Here is a 16,585-nt window from a genome sequence, read left to right on the forward strand (position 1 = left end):
AAGCACCTCAAAATATACCTACCTGTCATTTTTAATTTCTTGTAAAGATGAAATACTCCAATTTAACCCAAATGGTATAAATTATTAGAGCCATAGCAATTGCCACACTGGATCAAACCCAAGTTCCATCCTGTCCATATTTTGTCTTCTACAATACTTGAAAATGCTTCAAAAGGACAGGTAAGAACTTCTCAGTAGGCAGGTACTGGGTAATCTGCATATCCTATAAATCTCATCCTAATGTCTGTTAGAACAAGGCTTATGCTCTGGAGCACAATAGCTTCCAAATTAAACTTTTCTTCTGTTGATTAAGTAAGAATGTTCAGAGCTCTTCAATCCACACTAATAACCTGTTCCTTTGAGTCTTAAGTTCTTGGCCTCAGTTTACATCCTGTGTCAACAAGTTTTACAGTTTAGTTACAGGTTATGCAAAAGGTACTTCTTTATCATTTCCCACCTTTTAAACGAATTGACTATCCCCTGGATTATATGTTGTGAGGCAACACCCAATCTCCTTTACTATTCATGATTCTATATACTTCTGTCTCCAGTTATGTTTGTTAAGGTAAGGAATGCCAGTGTTTTCAGTCTCTCCATGTGAATTTTTTCCCCCATACCCACTATAATTTCTGATTTTTCTGAGCCCCCTTTAATGCAGCAATATCCTTCTTTAGATAAGATGGTCACTGTATTCCAGAGGAGGCCACACTATTGTGTTATCTGAAGACATTCCAATATGTCATATTATTCCTCTTGCCATTCCTTATTCAAAGAAATTTTCAGAACAAAAAATATTTTTCTTGGATCTAATTACTTAAAAGGGGAAAAGCAGTTATTTAAATTCATATTCTTGTTATTTTTCATGTATAAAATTTTGATAAAACCAATGAAAGATACTGTACCACTCCAACTTTAGCATGATAGCATTACATTAACAAAGTCACACAATATTGAGAAGCTTATCAAAGCTGTTGCAATATCTTTGAAAATACTTTCAACACTTGTTCAAAAAAATATAGAACATGGTTAAGGTTTTAAACTGGAGAAATAACTAGGTAAATGTTAAGCCATGTATTCTCAATCAGTACTCTACCCACCATGGCAATCTTTGCTCAAAAAAAAAAAAAAAAAAAAAAAGAAAAAAAGAAAAGGGGGGGGGTAACAAAAAAGGTGAAAAAACCCCACTGGATTCCATTATAATTCAATATCTAATTCAATTATTTTATGTCTTGCTGATACTCTGTAAAAGGTGGTTGGCTGTGACATCTCCTAATATCTACATTTCACAGTTCTCTATTCATACTCAAATCATGAATAAGTATTTTCCCCATGTATAGACTACTTGGGAAGATTATCAACAAGTGCCAAGCACACAAGTGTACCTTACCTGATAGAATAGGTAGTTTCAGAAACTTGAAGTACTATTATAGTACATATTTTAGGATCTGGAAATGCAGTGTGGGTATATGTGGAGAGGAGGGGGGCAAGGAGATGCTGCAACTTGTACAAGAGAAATCCAAATTTTCAGTTTATAGAAATGGCTCCAACTGCCAACACACAAAATTTACTGGGTAAAGAATTGTTGTCCCCGATACGTTTACCTGCGCTTCATCATCTACAAACATACCATTTTCTGTGCTTTTTATCTTTTACTTTCCTCAGTAAAATAAACTTGGAAATGAACAGTTCAGCACAAAATAATTGTGCCTTAAATCTAGCTGACACTTAGAAAGGAGGTAGTGCACTACCCCTATAATCCTGAATAAACAAAAACAAAAAATTAATGGCACAACTGTTATAGCCTGCTCACTGTGTTCCATGATGCTACAGCTTTCTTATGCATCAAACTCTCCAGTTTTTGCAGCACTTTAATTCAACACAAGTATGACAAAGGGTTCAGATTATTTCCAAGGGTTTTTTTTAACACTTACTTTTAATCATGTGCTATCACTTCACTATACTAGCCTAGCTGAAAATGCAGCAGGATTTTTTTTCCAAGTTGAAAGAAGCAAGTAGATGGTTTGAAAACTGGGTAGGATAGATACTACTAAGGTACTGCCGTAAAAGCTGAGTGGGAAACATATTTGAACACCAAAAAACAGCTGAGAAGTCTGGACAGGAAACAGGAATCTCTCTGGTCTCCTCCTCCCCTTACAAGGAGCAAATGGACATAAATAAGTTTCAAGAAGCCTGAAATCTGCTCACCTACTTGGCAACCCACAGTGCCCAAATGCCTTGGCAGTATGAGCTGTTAAAACAGCTAAAGGAACATATTACTTCAATGTTTCTGCCAAGATTATGAGTACAGCTTTAATTCCTGCTTAGATGGGCGAAAATTGCCATGGTCTCTTTGTGGTCTCCCTCCTCCGTCCCCTTCCCCTCCCAATTGGCCAAGAGGGCTGTCCATTGTGCAACAAATGCAAAATTGCTAATAGGGTAGATCCCCAATTATCAGGCGAACAATTGTGCTTACTTTTAACTTTTGTTCACTGAGTTTCAGTTACCAACCTAAATATGATTTTAATAGTCTATACTTCTCTTGCAACTGTATTTAGCTGTTTCCAAATTCAGGAAGACAAGACAACTTTAATATACCTCCAGAAGATTGTTTGTGACCACAAAGAATACATTTGGGGGGGGGGGGGGGGTGTTAAGTTCCAACTATTATTTTGCTGCAGACAATGGATTCTGTAGCAGATTTATAAAATATATGGCACATGCTATAATACCTGGCACAGTTATTCAACAATCTCAAGTGAAGCAGGTTCAGGGAATATCAGTATACATGTAAGATACTACCATGGAACTAGATGCTGGGATTTAGTAAAGGATATTCTCTTGACTAATTCATTCCTAAACCAAAACCCTCATCTTTTTGATACAGGGCACAAATGAACAAGATGTGCTCTGTGTTGTGTGGCATAAAACATAATTTTTAACTGCATCAGGTCACTAAAGATTCCAAAACATTATTCAGACAGGACATTCTTCCTATGTACTGTATTTACTTGAATACAAGGTGAGGTTCCCCCCTGTCTTACAACTGCATACAAAGAAATCTCACTAAATACACTGTCTATCATTACACTGCTGCCAAAAGCAGTATGGGCTCAGTAATGGAACTTAACTATGAAGTTGATTAAATGAAGTCTGCATTGAGCATGATTCTCAATGCCCATATTGGATTCTCACATGACCAACACTGGACAAACATGCTGATGGAAACCTACCACAAGGACAGATTAGTGCAACCCATCTGAATAAGACATATGGCAGTGCCATTAAGCACAGTCCCCCTCGCTGCCGACTCTTTTTCAAGTCATGGTGAGCAAAAACGTTGCATACAGTTCACCCAGAATCCCTCTATCACCCCTTTTCTCAGCAGGGGACTCTGGTAGAGCCCAGCCCAATGAACTATGTGGTAAATCACAAGCCTCTGGCTTTGGCTTAATATTATGCAGAGTTTGTACTACCTCCTCTGAAACCGCACATACACTGGGGAGGTATAAAGAGTAACCATAATCCTCACGTTGATGATAGGGGTCAAGATCCTGATTAGAGAGGCTATGTTGTTTGGACACCTAACCAAGCAGCAATGGAACCCAATAGCCTGCTTCAACTAGTTCATCTCCTGCTTCAGGAACACCCTTTGGAAGACTGGAACATGCTCATGCACAGGCACAAATCTCCCAGGTAAGGACTGCATTAGAATGGGAGTGAGTTAGCACCAGAAGTACTATATGAACATGAGAAGACAGCAGAGGACACATGGAAGAGAAGAGAATTTCACAGACTGTTCAGGAACAATACCCCCAGAGAAGATGATGAGAACAATGATGATAGTCCTGAAGTGGGGGTGAGTGACAAGGATGATGGAGAAGAGGAAAATGACAGACTAAAGACTGGGGAAAGCAACAAAGGGATTGTAGGGGTGGAGATGGGAGTAGAGGATGGAGGGAGTGGAGGTGGTTTTGCATGTTAGCAATGGTTAAAGAAGTCAGCAACAGGCACACAGTTGTTGTAACTGGGCTAATGACAGTGTGTTATGGACTGAAGTGAACCAGATTGGTCATAAAACAGAACTGTAAAGGGTGTGTGCATGTGAGGAAAAATAGATAAATAATAAATCATTTTACTACATACAAATATAGACAGGTACACACGCAGATATTCTTTCTATCTATGTAGTATGTACGACACATAAGTGCTATCAAAAGTATTTTATGGGGTAGCTGCGCTAAAACTTGCATCAGTTTCGAAAAAGGTAACATCCATCATTATGGATAAACTTTCTCTTTCATATTGGGTCAGATATCAACTTCCAAATCCATGAGTCACTATCTGGTATTATTCAATGTGCAAATTCCATCTGCCCCGTCTGGGCACTTGTAAAGCCTGCAGGTTTTGATTTTTCCAATTTCAATATTTACTCGATAAACTAAGTGCATGGGTATTATATTCAAATTGCTACAGCCATATTTCATTTCAAAGTTATCATTTTCAAATTTACTCCTCAGTTCCACTTTCCTCACTCTGGGAGAGCAGGATCTGATGGTAAGGAGAGGGGGGGGAAGGAGCTGCCAGGGGAAAAAGTTGGTGGGAAGCACGAAGGGATACTTGACCCCCCAGATTCAATTTTCCCCTCTGTAGCAGTGGGATGGGGACAAATTCAAAGCAAGCCTCCAATAATTACCTGGAAAACTATAACAAAAGTATAAGTTGTCCATATATAGAATCTAATTTTAGGCAGTTCATCTTATAATCAGGGATGTCTTCTATTCAAGCAAATATGGCAGGTATATTTTCATTTGTAGTTTCCATCTGATACAGCATTCTTGGAATCCATTACTATGGCTGTGATAGCTCAAAAATGGCTGTGAATGCAGTCAGAAAGAGTGATAGGTGAAGACTGTCAGTCATCTAGATCAGCAGTTGGTAACGTTTTCCAGAAGTGGACCAGAATGACCCAGCTTGAATCTAGGGTAGGATACCACTAAGACCCAGATGCCACTGCTCTTGCTTCTCCCTGCTGCAGCATGGCATGGACAAAGCTTTCCACTGCCCAGCTCAGTGCAACACAGTGGGGTGCAGTCAAAGCCCCCACACTTGCTGCCCAATGCTGCCAAAGCACCAACTCCATGAACTAGATCTGGATCTGGCAACCTGTGGCATGCAGGCCAAGTTCTATTCTAAACTAAGAACAGAAACAATCTGGCAGAGTACAACTGCTAGACTGATATTAAAAAAACCCAGCAAGAGCTTTTATGCAAAGATGTTGACTTAATAAAATTAGTTTTGTGTTCCATTTCGTGTTTTCCTACAAACTTTACTTGTATAACAAACAGCAATAAACTATCTGTTGCAAGAGCAAGAGCTATTTGCAGATAACTATACAAGGAAATATTTGAGAACGAATGTTTTAAGTTTTCCTTCCTTAACTGAAGTATCTGCAGGCCTTCAAACTACCAAGAAAGCTAACTGTGCAAGGTAATTAATAGGCCTCTCCTTTCTTCTTCAGGAGAGAGAACGCCAGTGAGCAAAAAAAGCAAAGACAAGCAGCTTAAGTAAAAAAATGCATGCAAAATAAAAAAAAAAAAAAGGAATTTCTTCAAGTATAATAAAAGAAAACACAAAAATAGTGTATTTTACATTTAAATAAAATTGCTGCATATGTATTACAACTGCAAACCACCCACAAAGAAAATAAGTTACCCCTTTGTAAATGGGTTTACTTTAGACACCAGTATTGTTCATGAGAATGGGTACAAATGTATATATTGTATACCATGCTGAAAACCATGAAGATCTCCAATCTGTCATGCATCTGTGCAAGCCCAAGTTTAAAAAAAAAAAATCTAAAACATTAAAAGTGAAATACTTATTATTGATCTGTCTCACTGGCATAAGCTGTCACGGGGGAGGAAGAAGGCGAGGGGGAGAGGGAATTGTACATTAGTCAAATTGGTCCCTTACTCTCCCAACTCCTATACGTGCAAGATTATACTTGTTAAATTTTTAGTTTTATTTGAGCCTGATTTGCATAAAAATGAACTTTTCCACCCAAGGGAACTTATAACACCCTATAACATCATTCCATTCTCCTGTGCAATATGAAGTTTCATTTCTACCTGGGAGAAATGTCACAATCTGTGCATTCTCCTTTGCTTGAGGAAGGGCATATGAGCCCAAAAGATTGCAAATATAGCCCTTTTTTGCAACTTTTTAGTTGGTCTACTAAAAGATACCGCCTCTACCAAGAGTTCTGAATACTAAGAACTATACTAAACATTGTACATTTATAACTGTATTAATATTAACAAATGCAACCGTATGCAGTTACCACATGCTTCAAATAAACAGGCCTTTTCGTGAGAGGAAGGATGGAGAACGAGAGAAGAGGCAACAATAGAACAAGCCAGAATATGTATAAGCAGCATGTTGCCAAATGGCTTGCTGTTTTCCTCCGCAGGCTGGAAATTTTAGATTGTGTATATATTCATGAACAGTACGAAAATTGTTTTAAAAACCATGTTTGCATAGATAACTTTTTAAATGTGCATTTATTTTGAGTCCCATTTTAGAACAAACGTATTAGACAAAGTAAGAGCTAGCAGTAACTAGATTTAGACAGACTACAAAAGTGGGCAGATGAGAATAGGATGGGGTTCAACGTAGACAAATGCAGGGTGCTGCAGCTTGGGAGAAGGAATCCACAGCATACATACAGGCTGGGGAGTTCCCTTCTTGAAAGCACAGAGGCGGGAAGGGATCTTGGAGTCATTATTGATTCCAAGATGAACATGAGCCGCCAATGACAGACTGCAGCCAGCAAGGCCAGCCATACCTTGTCATGCATCCGAAGGTGCATCTCAAGCCAGTCCAGAGAGGTGATCCTCCCCCTCTAAGCAACTTTAGTCAGGCCGCAGTTGGAGTACTGCGTCCAGTACTGGGCACTGCACTTCAAAAGGGATGTGGCCAGCCTGGAGAGGGTTCAGAGCAGGACCACCCACTTGGTGAGAGGGCAGCAGGACAAGCCCTATGAGAAGAGACTGAGGGATCTGAACCCGTTCAGCCTCAGCAAGGAGGCTGAGGGGGGACCTGGTGGCTGCCTACAAGCTCATCAGGGGGGATCAACAGCAAATAGGCAAAGCTCTTTTCTCCCCAGCACCACCTGGGGTGACAAGGAACAATGGTCATAAGCTGATGGAAAATAGGTTTAGGTTAGAGATCAGAAGGCAATATTTTACAGTTAGGGTGGCCAAAAGCTGGAACAAACTTCCCAAGGAGGTGGTCCTTGCCCCTATCTTGGGCAAATTCAAGAGGAGGTTGGATGATCACTTGTCTGGGGTCTTGTGAACCCAGCATTCATTCCTGCCTGTGGCAGGGGGTCAGACTAGATGATCTGTTCAGGTCCCTCCTGACCCTAGCTACTATGAAACTATGAAACTCCAGACACTGCTCTGTTAAGTATCATCATGCAGACTGATGATTCTGCTAAAAATGTTTGAATTCATGCATCATAAGTACTATCAAATTCTGAGTTCTTTTATACACTGCAGAGGTCTGCTACACTTAATAACTACAGAGAAAAGGAGTCTGAAAAGTGTGTGTTAATTACTGTTACCTTTTAATGTGTTAAACTTTTTTGTTCCCCTCAAATGCATGTGAAATTAATAAACGTTTTCTAAACAATATATATCCCAAATTATGGAATGGCTTTAGCTTACTGCTTTACTACTTCAAATACAGTATTTCACCTGTATTTTCCCCATGCCTATCAAGATATTGCTTTGCTTCTGGACTCAAAACATTTCAAGTCATTGTCATAGCAGAAAGCTCATCACGTATTCCTTACCTTTACTGAAATCTATAGGACAACCTATGCCAATGAAGTTATACATATACATGCTTGGAGGATTGAGACAATAATACTGAATTGTAAAAATCTTTATTCACACAGTTGAAAATTAGTCACCTAAGCAATAACTGTTCTTGTGAGCTGTTCAGGTTTGCAGAGCTGGGTTTTTAATTTATAAAGGAAGCACACACACGCACACACTAGCTGGCCCATCCCAGCAAACAAATAGAGACTGGAATGGTTATGCTAAAGATCAATCTGAGTATGTTTAAAATATCTTTAAATAGAGAAGTTTGTGCAAAACTGCATTTATATGTAATAATGGAAAGCACATCTATGTAACATCAGAAGTACATAAAGCCTAGCTAAATATATCATTCATAATTGACAGACTTCTTTACAAATCTCTTCCATTTACTGAATTACAAATATTTGCCACTTGAAAATGCTGAAATGACCCAGCATTACCTTCATGGGAAGGTGATTAGTAACATTTTAAGGTTACTGGGGAAGGGGTTCATCAAGGAGAAATAAATGGAGTAAGCAAACTAAAACACTGCTAAAACATTGGAGTAGGCAGAACAATGTGCTCTGTGCTTCCCATTTCTCCTGCTCCCCAAGTTCCATTGTGGAAAAAGTGATGCTTTGTTGTGGGTTAGTAAAACCTTACACAACAGCTTGGCCCCCTTCTTTTTCCAAGGATCTGTGCAAAACCCTGCATCTCCTGTGCTACAAACTGGCCACAGAAACAGATCCTCATTCCAAACGGTTGCCAAACCCCCTACAGGGCCGAGAGAGAGTTCAGCCACTAGAGCAATCCGCAACAACACCCAAAATGGTGACTCGAAGTAATAAATCAGACACAAACCCACTACTGGGGGAGGGGGCAGGGGGGGCTCCTATCCCACCCTACACAAACCAAAGGCTGGCCAGGCTGAGGCTTTTCTAAACCCGGACACTCATTTGTTCACCAGCAAAGTCGCCAAGTTAAACAGGATAGAGACAAAGATGGAGATACACCGGAGTACGATGCACACGCAGACAGACTTTTTTATCAAACCCCACCACAGAAAACACGCCTGGGGACAAAAAAAGCCAGCGGTGCCAAGACAGGGAACGAGAATGAGGGCAAAGAGAAGGGGAAGGGTCCGAGGTGAAGGGCGACAGGTGAGGGGCTACAGAGCAGCCAAAGGAAGAAGCGGGTGGGGGCCGGGGATGAGGGGAGCCCAGGCCGAGCTAGGGCAAGAGCAGGGGCCACCACGGGCCGGACAGCGACAGGCGCGCCCGGACGGATGTGGCCGAGGCCGGCGGGCGGTGGCTCGGGGGACAGGGCCACAAGGAAGAGGCCGAGGGGCGAGCGGGCAGGGAACTCACCCGTCTTTCCGCTTGGCTTTGTAGACGTGCCCGTAGGTGCCTCGCCCCACCTTGCAGCCCTCGTACTCGAACAGGTCCTCCACCCGCTCGCGCTCCCCGGTCAGCTTCACCTTGAAGTCATAGTCCATCTTCAGCGCCCGGCGCCGCCCCGCCGGCAGCCCCCGCCACCCGCCCCCCGCCCGCGCCGCGCAGCGCCGCCCCCGCCGGACCCCGCCGGCTCTGGGGAGCTGGAGCAGCAGGAGGAGGCCCCGCGGCAGCGACGCGGACCATGCAGGGGGAGCCGGCGGGCGCTGCTCCCTCCCCGCTCGCGCCCCCGCCGCGCCTCAGCCGGGTAGCGGCACCACAGCCGGTATCGCCACCGGAATACGGCGGCCGCGCCTGACCGCACTGCCGCAAAAGCGTCGCACGGGCGCGCTCCGCCCCCCCGCCGCCTCCCGGCTCCTGGCGCACCACGTGGAATCCAGCCGGCTGCGGCGACCCCCACTACAGCTCCCGGCGTGCCCTGCGCCACAGCACTGACGTGAGCTGTGCACTTTGCATGCCGGGAGTGGTAGTGCAGGGGGGTAGATGAGCGCCGCGCTTGGCTATGGTCGAGGCCGCGCGGGGCCTGCCGGGAGGTGTAGTCCGTAGGGTGAATGGTGGGGAGTACGAGACGGTGAGGAGGAGATGCCGCGGAACCTGGTGGCCGCGGCGCGCTGCATGCTGGGAGCTGTGGTCCGTGGGCGGGGACCGCGCTCAGCGCGGCATGGCGGGATTCGTAGTCAGCGAGGAGGGGAGGGGGCTTTCTGTCCCGCCCCGCCCCGCCCCGTCCCGTCGGGGACCTCGCACCTCCAGGTCTCGGGGTTGTGGGGTGATAAGCAGTAGCGTCTTCCAGTGCGGGGATTTAAGATTAAGGTACAGTTTAGGGCCTTGCAATATGAGGGGCTTCTAAATAAGAAAGGAGTCTGGACATTTTCGTTCTAATATGACAAAAATATACATCTATATGGCTACACAGTTATTAATAGTCAGTTCATAAATTTGTGCAGAAAAAACAATAATTCATCTTAAGATTTCATGACAGTCCACTTTTGTGGATTTCATGGATTGTTTTTATCATATGGGGCCTCTTAAAATGGACATAGTTTAAGGCTTCAGCATGTCATAATCTGGGAGCACTGGGTTCACCTCAGAAAGCCCCACCATAAACACATGGGAGACTGTGGGGAGCTGTAAGGTCATTGCCCCTCCTAGCAGCCCTGGCCTACCCAGCCCTTCCCTCCACCTCACAGGCACCTCAGCCCCCTGGTGCTCTGGGAGGGGGGCAGCAGCACTGGGCACAAGTGGCACAGAGTTAAACAGTAGGAGTTAGCCCACACAATCGGGGTATGAATTAAGGCGGAGCTGGAGGGGTGGCAGGGCTGAGCACCCCCCCCTCCCCAGTAAGAGACATGAGCCCCCTGTAAGATTTGAAAATCATAACCAGGGGGGCGCGACTGGATTGCTCCTTCACTTAGGTGAACTTGCTAATCAATGAACCGTTTGGGGTTTTTTTGCAGACCCCCACCCCTCCAAGAGTCAAAATATAATTCGAACTCTGCTCAGGATGCCTCACGTGACCCTTTTGTCAGCGATTCTCAACCAGGGGACCATGGAGCCCTTGAGACCCTTTCAAGGGTGCTGTGGAGTGCCACACAATGTTAACGCTGTGAGATGTGTAAACACAATTCACAAGATAAACCCAAAGATTTCAAATAGGAGTCCATAGCATCAAGAGCGTTCTGCCCTGTTGTGGCCTTTCTGAGTTCTGTGCAACAGAAGACTTGTTCTCACTATTTTTCTGTAGTCAAAAAACAAGTAAAAACTAAGAGCTCACATTTTGTGAGGGATGTCTCAAATCTAATGAGTTCTAGAACTGCTGGTGTAGACACAGGGGTCATCATGCGTCACTTCCTACCAAGTGGTTCTGCCTACTGCTGTGTTTCCAGCAAAGTTTATCAAGAACAACTGAGGTGATTGTGGTCCTTGTCTGCATAGTCCTTAAGAATATCATTTTAATCAATGTGATTTTGCAAGGCTAAATTCTAACAATCCAAGTTTCTCCTGAGTTCAAGTCACCTGCCTGTGAATGCAGAGGTATATTTGGATCCCTGGACACCATGATCCAATGATCATGATCTCAATCAGAGAAATGTAAGAGGTATGCTTGTTGAAAAATCTGTACATTTGGCTAATAAGGGATGACTTTCTGATTCCCTACTCAGGTTCATAAATATTTTCATCCAGGCCAGCCTGGCTGTAGAGTAGGGTTCTAGCAAGCAGGAATAAGGAGTCCAAAATCTGGCAAATCAGCACTAGAAACATCCCTGCCTCTCACATGGCATTTCTACTGGTCATGCACAGGCATGGTTCTCCCAGTTTCATTTTCAGTAAATGATGCTGGTGATAGCATACCTGAATTCTAGAGAGTTGACAGCACTAGGGCTCATAAAAATGTAGAACTTCTGAAAGTTTCTAAACCTCCTTCAGTTTTAATTGTTGTAAGCATGAAGATAGATTTCTGAAAATGGAGCTGTGAAGGGAAAAAAGGAAAATAATTGTTTGCTGCAGAAGAACACAAAAACGGAGAAGAATGTAAAATCAAGAGTAGCTTTCAGGGAGCCTGCATAATGTTTTACATCTTCACACTAAGCCACCTGAAAAATCTTTCATAATTTGCTAAACATCTTATAAGTCGAAGACAAAGCCACAATAAAAACAAAAGTATTATTTTCTCTTAGAGATGTTGGTCAGTTTTTAAGGAAGTTTAGCAGACTGTCTTTTTCCAAATGTGCCTCTTTCATTAGGTTTTCATGACACTTGGAATATTTACAATCCAGATCCAATGTCACTATAATCTTCGGTCTCTTTACTCTAGTTTCTAGTCCAGATCCTTATTAGGGGTAACACCTAGTATTAGCAATTCAAATGTATGCTTGCACAGTTGTAAAAGCTGGCTTAGAAAGAAAATGTCAATCTTTTTTATGAAATTAAATCATTAAAAACATTTCCATTGATGTTTTAGAATCAGCCTACACTTTTATTTCAATTAATAAATTTAATTGAGAGAGTGAATATTTTGTACTCATTTATTTCAGAAATCTGTCAACATGCAAAAGACTTCTATCGATGGCAAAAAGTTTTAGCTCCATTATTTAAAAGGAGACAGCACCACTTCTCCTAAAAGACAAGCGGTGCTTTATATTAAAGAATAAATGCTCTTTTTCTTGTGTATTGGCACTTCCAAGTTTTTTGTTTCTTTTCATCCTGTGCTGCTTCAGACTCAACAAAGTCAACAAAGCATTAAATATCTGCCTAAAAGTTTTGCCAAATTCAGGGCTTCAGACCTTTCTTTCACTTTTCCTCCTACTCCATCCTTTGCCATTCTTCATAGCCTCCTTGCCAACAGCGTGTTATTCCATCCCTGTGCTGTATTATAGCTCCATACTGTGATCTTCTTTGAGAACCTAACACCTGTAAATACTATCCGTATAGAAGTCATTATTTTTAACTCTGTTTGAGTTCATATAAATGGAGACAGGTACTAACGTGAACAGTGTCTGCTGTGAAAGCAGGGAGATCGAGGAGAGTTCATATCTCTAAATGTCTCTGAATACAGAGTTGTATTTACAAATAAATCCTGCAATGTCCAAGGGAGCTATAGGAATAAGCACATGCTAACTGTTAGAAGAGGACGCTAAACAAAGAAGGTCTGTGTTACCTGATCTGTAACAGCACAATACATGTGAATCTGGAAGCAAAGCTGAAGATTTGCTGTGTTTATTTGTATACTAATATCTGAAACAAAAGTACTGTACCAAGCTGCTTTCTGAAAGCACAGCTTAAGTTTGGGACATGGGTGTTTATACAGCAAGTTACTTGCTCTGTGCTTGGCAGTTTTCACAGCTGAAGAAAAAATAACTCATGGCAGCCACTTCAAGAAGTGTAAAACTGCCTTTCTACTTTGGAAAAACACTACTCATGCTTGGTTTCATTAATCAAACTTTTTGCCAACTTGATGCACTCAGAGCCCAGTAGGTCTTCCAATCTCTGTCTTCTTCACTGGACTTTTCTGCTGATTTTTTCTGTGATTAATATATATGGGCTAGCTTGTAAATTCTTTACATTGATGAAAATCTACCAACATGAGGGCTCCCATTTAAATCAATGGGACACTCAGGAGAGTAACTGCTCACCAGTGAAAAGTGTTCCTCAGGAAAAGATTGAGGGGAACAAAAGGGAATTTTAGCCTAGGTATTCAGGGCAGCCTGAACTGATTGATATTTTTTCTTAATAGGTCACAAACGGCTATTAGTTCCCTCTTTAAATTAAGGTTGTACTTTGGTTATATTATCCACATTTAAAATATGGAAATATTACAAAACACAGCCAAAATCCTAAATTTAGTTGTTGCAATGGGACATGTGGGTGTTGGGCAGAGATGAAGCCCTGACTTCAGGGCTAGGGGCAGAAGTTACACATAAACCATTTTAAGTGATCAGAAATTGGTTTAAACCTGTGACAGAACAAAAGTTCAGTGCAACAAACCAGTTTCAAAGTGGCCAAAACTGGTTTAAAATAAATCTGGTTGAATGTAGTATCAGATTTGAGGTCAAACCAGTTTATAGTACCCAGCAGCCCAGCCCAGGCTGGCCCCTCCACACCCACCCTCAGCAGTGCCCGTGGGCCAGTCCAGCTCAGCCTCCCAGCCCCAGGCAAGGTGGGTGGATGGCGGGGCCATGATGGCCAGCTCTGGCCATGCCCCAACCTCACAAGCAAACAGTGGGGCAGAAAGCCTGACAGACCCTGGCTGGGGTCCCTGTGCCTGAGCCCAAGAGGGGAGATGGGAGTTTAATCCCGCTCCCTGCCCCCGCTTTGCCTGAGGCTGCTGCCCGGCCCAGCTCCAGCCACGTACCCCACCACTCACGCAGCCAATGGGGTAGAAAGCCAGGCAGACCCCAGCTGGGGTCCCTGTGCAGGTGGGACAGAGCGGAGACAGGGAAGTTTAATCCCCTTCCCTGTCCCCCTTTGTCTGAGGCACTGGCCAGGCAGGTATCTGGCCATGCCCCCCCCCCAAGACAAGCCTGGCAAGGGCTACTTTGCTCTTCCCCCTCCAGGCACACCCTGGCTGGGGTCCCTGCAGGCCAGGGTGGGGGTTTAAACCCCTCCCCAATCAAACTTAGTGGCCTGCTGGGGTCCCAGGTCAGCTTCCCTCCAGCTTTGCAGCTGCTACGGAAAGGAAGGAAGGGTTTGCTCTAGCATCCCCCATGTGGCTGCATTTCCAGAATCAAAAGTGAATATCTATTAACTTGCATATCAGTTCAATTTACGCATCTTAGACTAATCTGCAAAGATTGAATCAATTCAGGCTTGGGCTTTTTGATGTCTGTACTTAGCCCAGAAGTTGCCTTAAGCCCAAACATATCTGTGCCTGTTATTTTTCTCATTTTTATATGCAAAAGGAATCACTGCTGGCCTTCATATCACACTGTGATATTTGCATGTATTTTGCATTTTTCTGGAAATGTTCTCATTTTAAATGTGTAGATTATCTAACTGAATGCTAACACCATTTTAAAATGCTATTTCTGTAAAATACAGACCCTGATTCTGCAAACACTTGTACATGTGCACATGTGAGCAGTATCCTTGAAGCTGATGGAACTCCTGACGGATTGGATTTTGTGTGGTGCCAGACACTCCTGCCCCAACAGCCCAAATCACTTAAAAACACGCTTCAGTGCTTTACTGGATGGGAACCAAGGCATTTAACTCCTTGCTAGGCTCAGCAATATGTGCATAGGATTAAATAAATACAGACAGAGGATTTAGGATCCTGTTTAATAAGTATCAGTCTATCTGTCTGTTTTCCCTACCTGAAGTAGCTGAAGAACTGGTTCTAGTGAAATGCCATGGCCTGGTGACTATTTGGCCTGAAAACTTATTTGGAAAAATAACTAAAAATTAAGATTACCTTCATATTATTACTCATTAATCCATTCTAATGTCTGATAAAAGTAATTGCCAGAAAAACACATTTTGCCTTGCTTATAATATCAAATAGTAAAATATATTAAAGTAACTTTATTTCTGGATAACCCAGAGGAGTGTGGAATAAAACCAAAAACAGAGTAATTACAGGGCTTCAGAATTATTTGAAATTTGCTGCCCTCTATAGACTATTTTTATTATTTTTCTAAATAAGGGTAGTGACTAAGAGGAATATAACTAATATTTTGGAAGATCTATTATAATGTATTATTTTATCTTTATTAATATAATGGAAAAATAAGTATTGTCCATGATCTTCCTGTATTGTTGGAGAGTGTCAGTTTGGTAAGAAATGAATGGAGACTTCTGCAATGAATTTGGAGATAAAGCTGTAGTAACTGAACTTGCTTTACCTAGTATATTTTCCATTTTTTACATCAGTGTGTTTTGTAAGTGGTCCAGGACAGGAAGAAGAAGTGGTCCAGAACAGGTGCAGAAAGAACAGTAGCAGTGCACTGTAGCCTTCTTCCATACTTCCATCCTGTTTTGAAAGAGCAGTCCTCGAGGGAATTCAGAGGAGGGTGATGTTTTGATCAGACAGAGGGAAAATGATTGTGAAAAACTGACCTTGAGAAAACTGCATTTAAAAGGAAAGGTGGTTAATAAAACTGAGTCAGAGTGGGAAGAAACATACTTATTTTGGGAAGGAATTGATTGATTTTCTACATTGAGGCAGATAAATTGATTTTATGGTGCAAATAAACTTGATTCATGGGAGAAAAATTAATATGGATGAGGAAAGTTCCACTCCCAGGTTAGTGCCAGCAGGAGCTTTTGCTGAAGGGGCATGATCAGTGATAAAGTCTCATGCCTTATAGGCATTTACCCTATGAAGAAAGTCAGGGAAATTCAGTGGCATAGGAAGCAAAAAGCAAAACTAATTAGGAATTGGCACGTAGTGTAAATAGTGTGAGAAGAAGGTCAGTTTTCACTGAGATATCATCCTCTTCATTTATGTAAACTCACTTTTTCTTCCCAGAATAAACTGGTTCTAGCTGCTGTAATTCAATATATTTTCCTTTTTTTATTTCACTGTGAGTTTTGTATAAGGAAAGAAAGCAGGAGTAGTCTGGAACAAGTTCATCTCCTTGGACCTTGGCTGTCACCCAACATCGAACTCCTCACCTCCTGGCTATTATTATGCCCCTAACTTTCCTAGCCTCTAAGTTTCTCACATGGGCAGCAGTAATAGGAAATTATATAATATGTTTTCATCTGCTTTAATGGGATATAGCAAGCAGAAGCAAAGAAAAGAGGCCTCCTTATCATTAAGACTTATTTTCT

The 16,585-nt window shown here is 42.4% G+C and overlaps 1 protein-coding gene across 4 annotated transcripts in view; it reads right to left on the reverse strand.

Annotated features, from left to right (window-relative positions):
- The window catches only part of CDK8 (cyclin dependent kinase 8), a 126,903-nt gene extending 117,503 nt beyond the window's left edge, over window positions 1-9,400 (reverse strand). Inside the window, exon 1 of one of the 4 annotated variants that reach the window (XM_006274419.4) lies at window positions 9,233-9,400. In XM_006274419.4, the coding sequence (XP_006274481.1) occupies window positions 9,233-9,360 (128 nt within the window). In that variant the 5' untranslated portion in view covers window positions 9,361-9,400. The remainder of the gene's footprint in view (window positions 1-9,232) is intronic. The other 3 variants (XM_006274418.4, XM_059720344.1, XM_019497370.2) reach the window with 3 other exon arrangements.
- Between the last annotated feature and the right edge of the window lie 7,185 nt (window positions 9,401-16,585).

This window comes from Alligator mississippiensis, chromosome 1, assembly GCF_030867095.1.
Source record: "Alligator mississippiensis isolate rAllMis1 chromosome 1, rAllMis1, whole genome shotgun sequence".
NCBI classification, from domain to species: domain Eukaryota; kingdom Metazoa; phylum Chordata; order Crocodylia; family Alligatoridae; genus Alligator; species Alligator mississippiensis.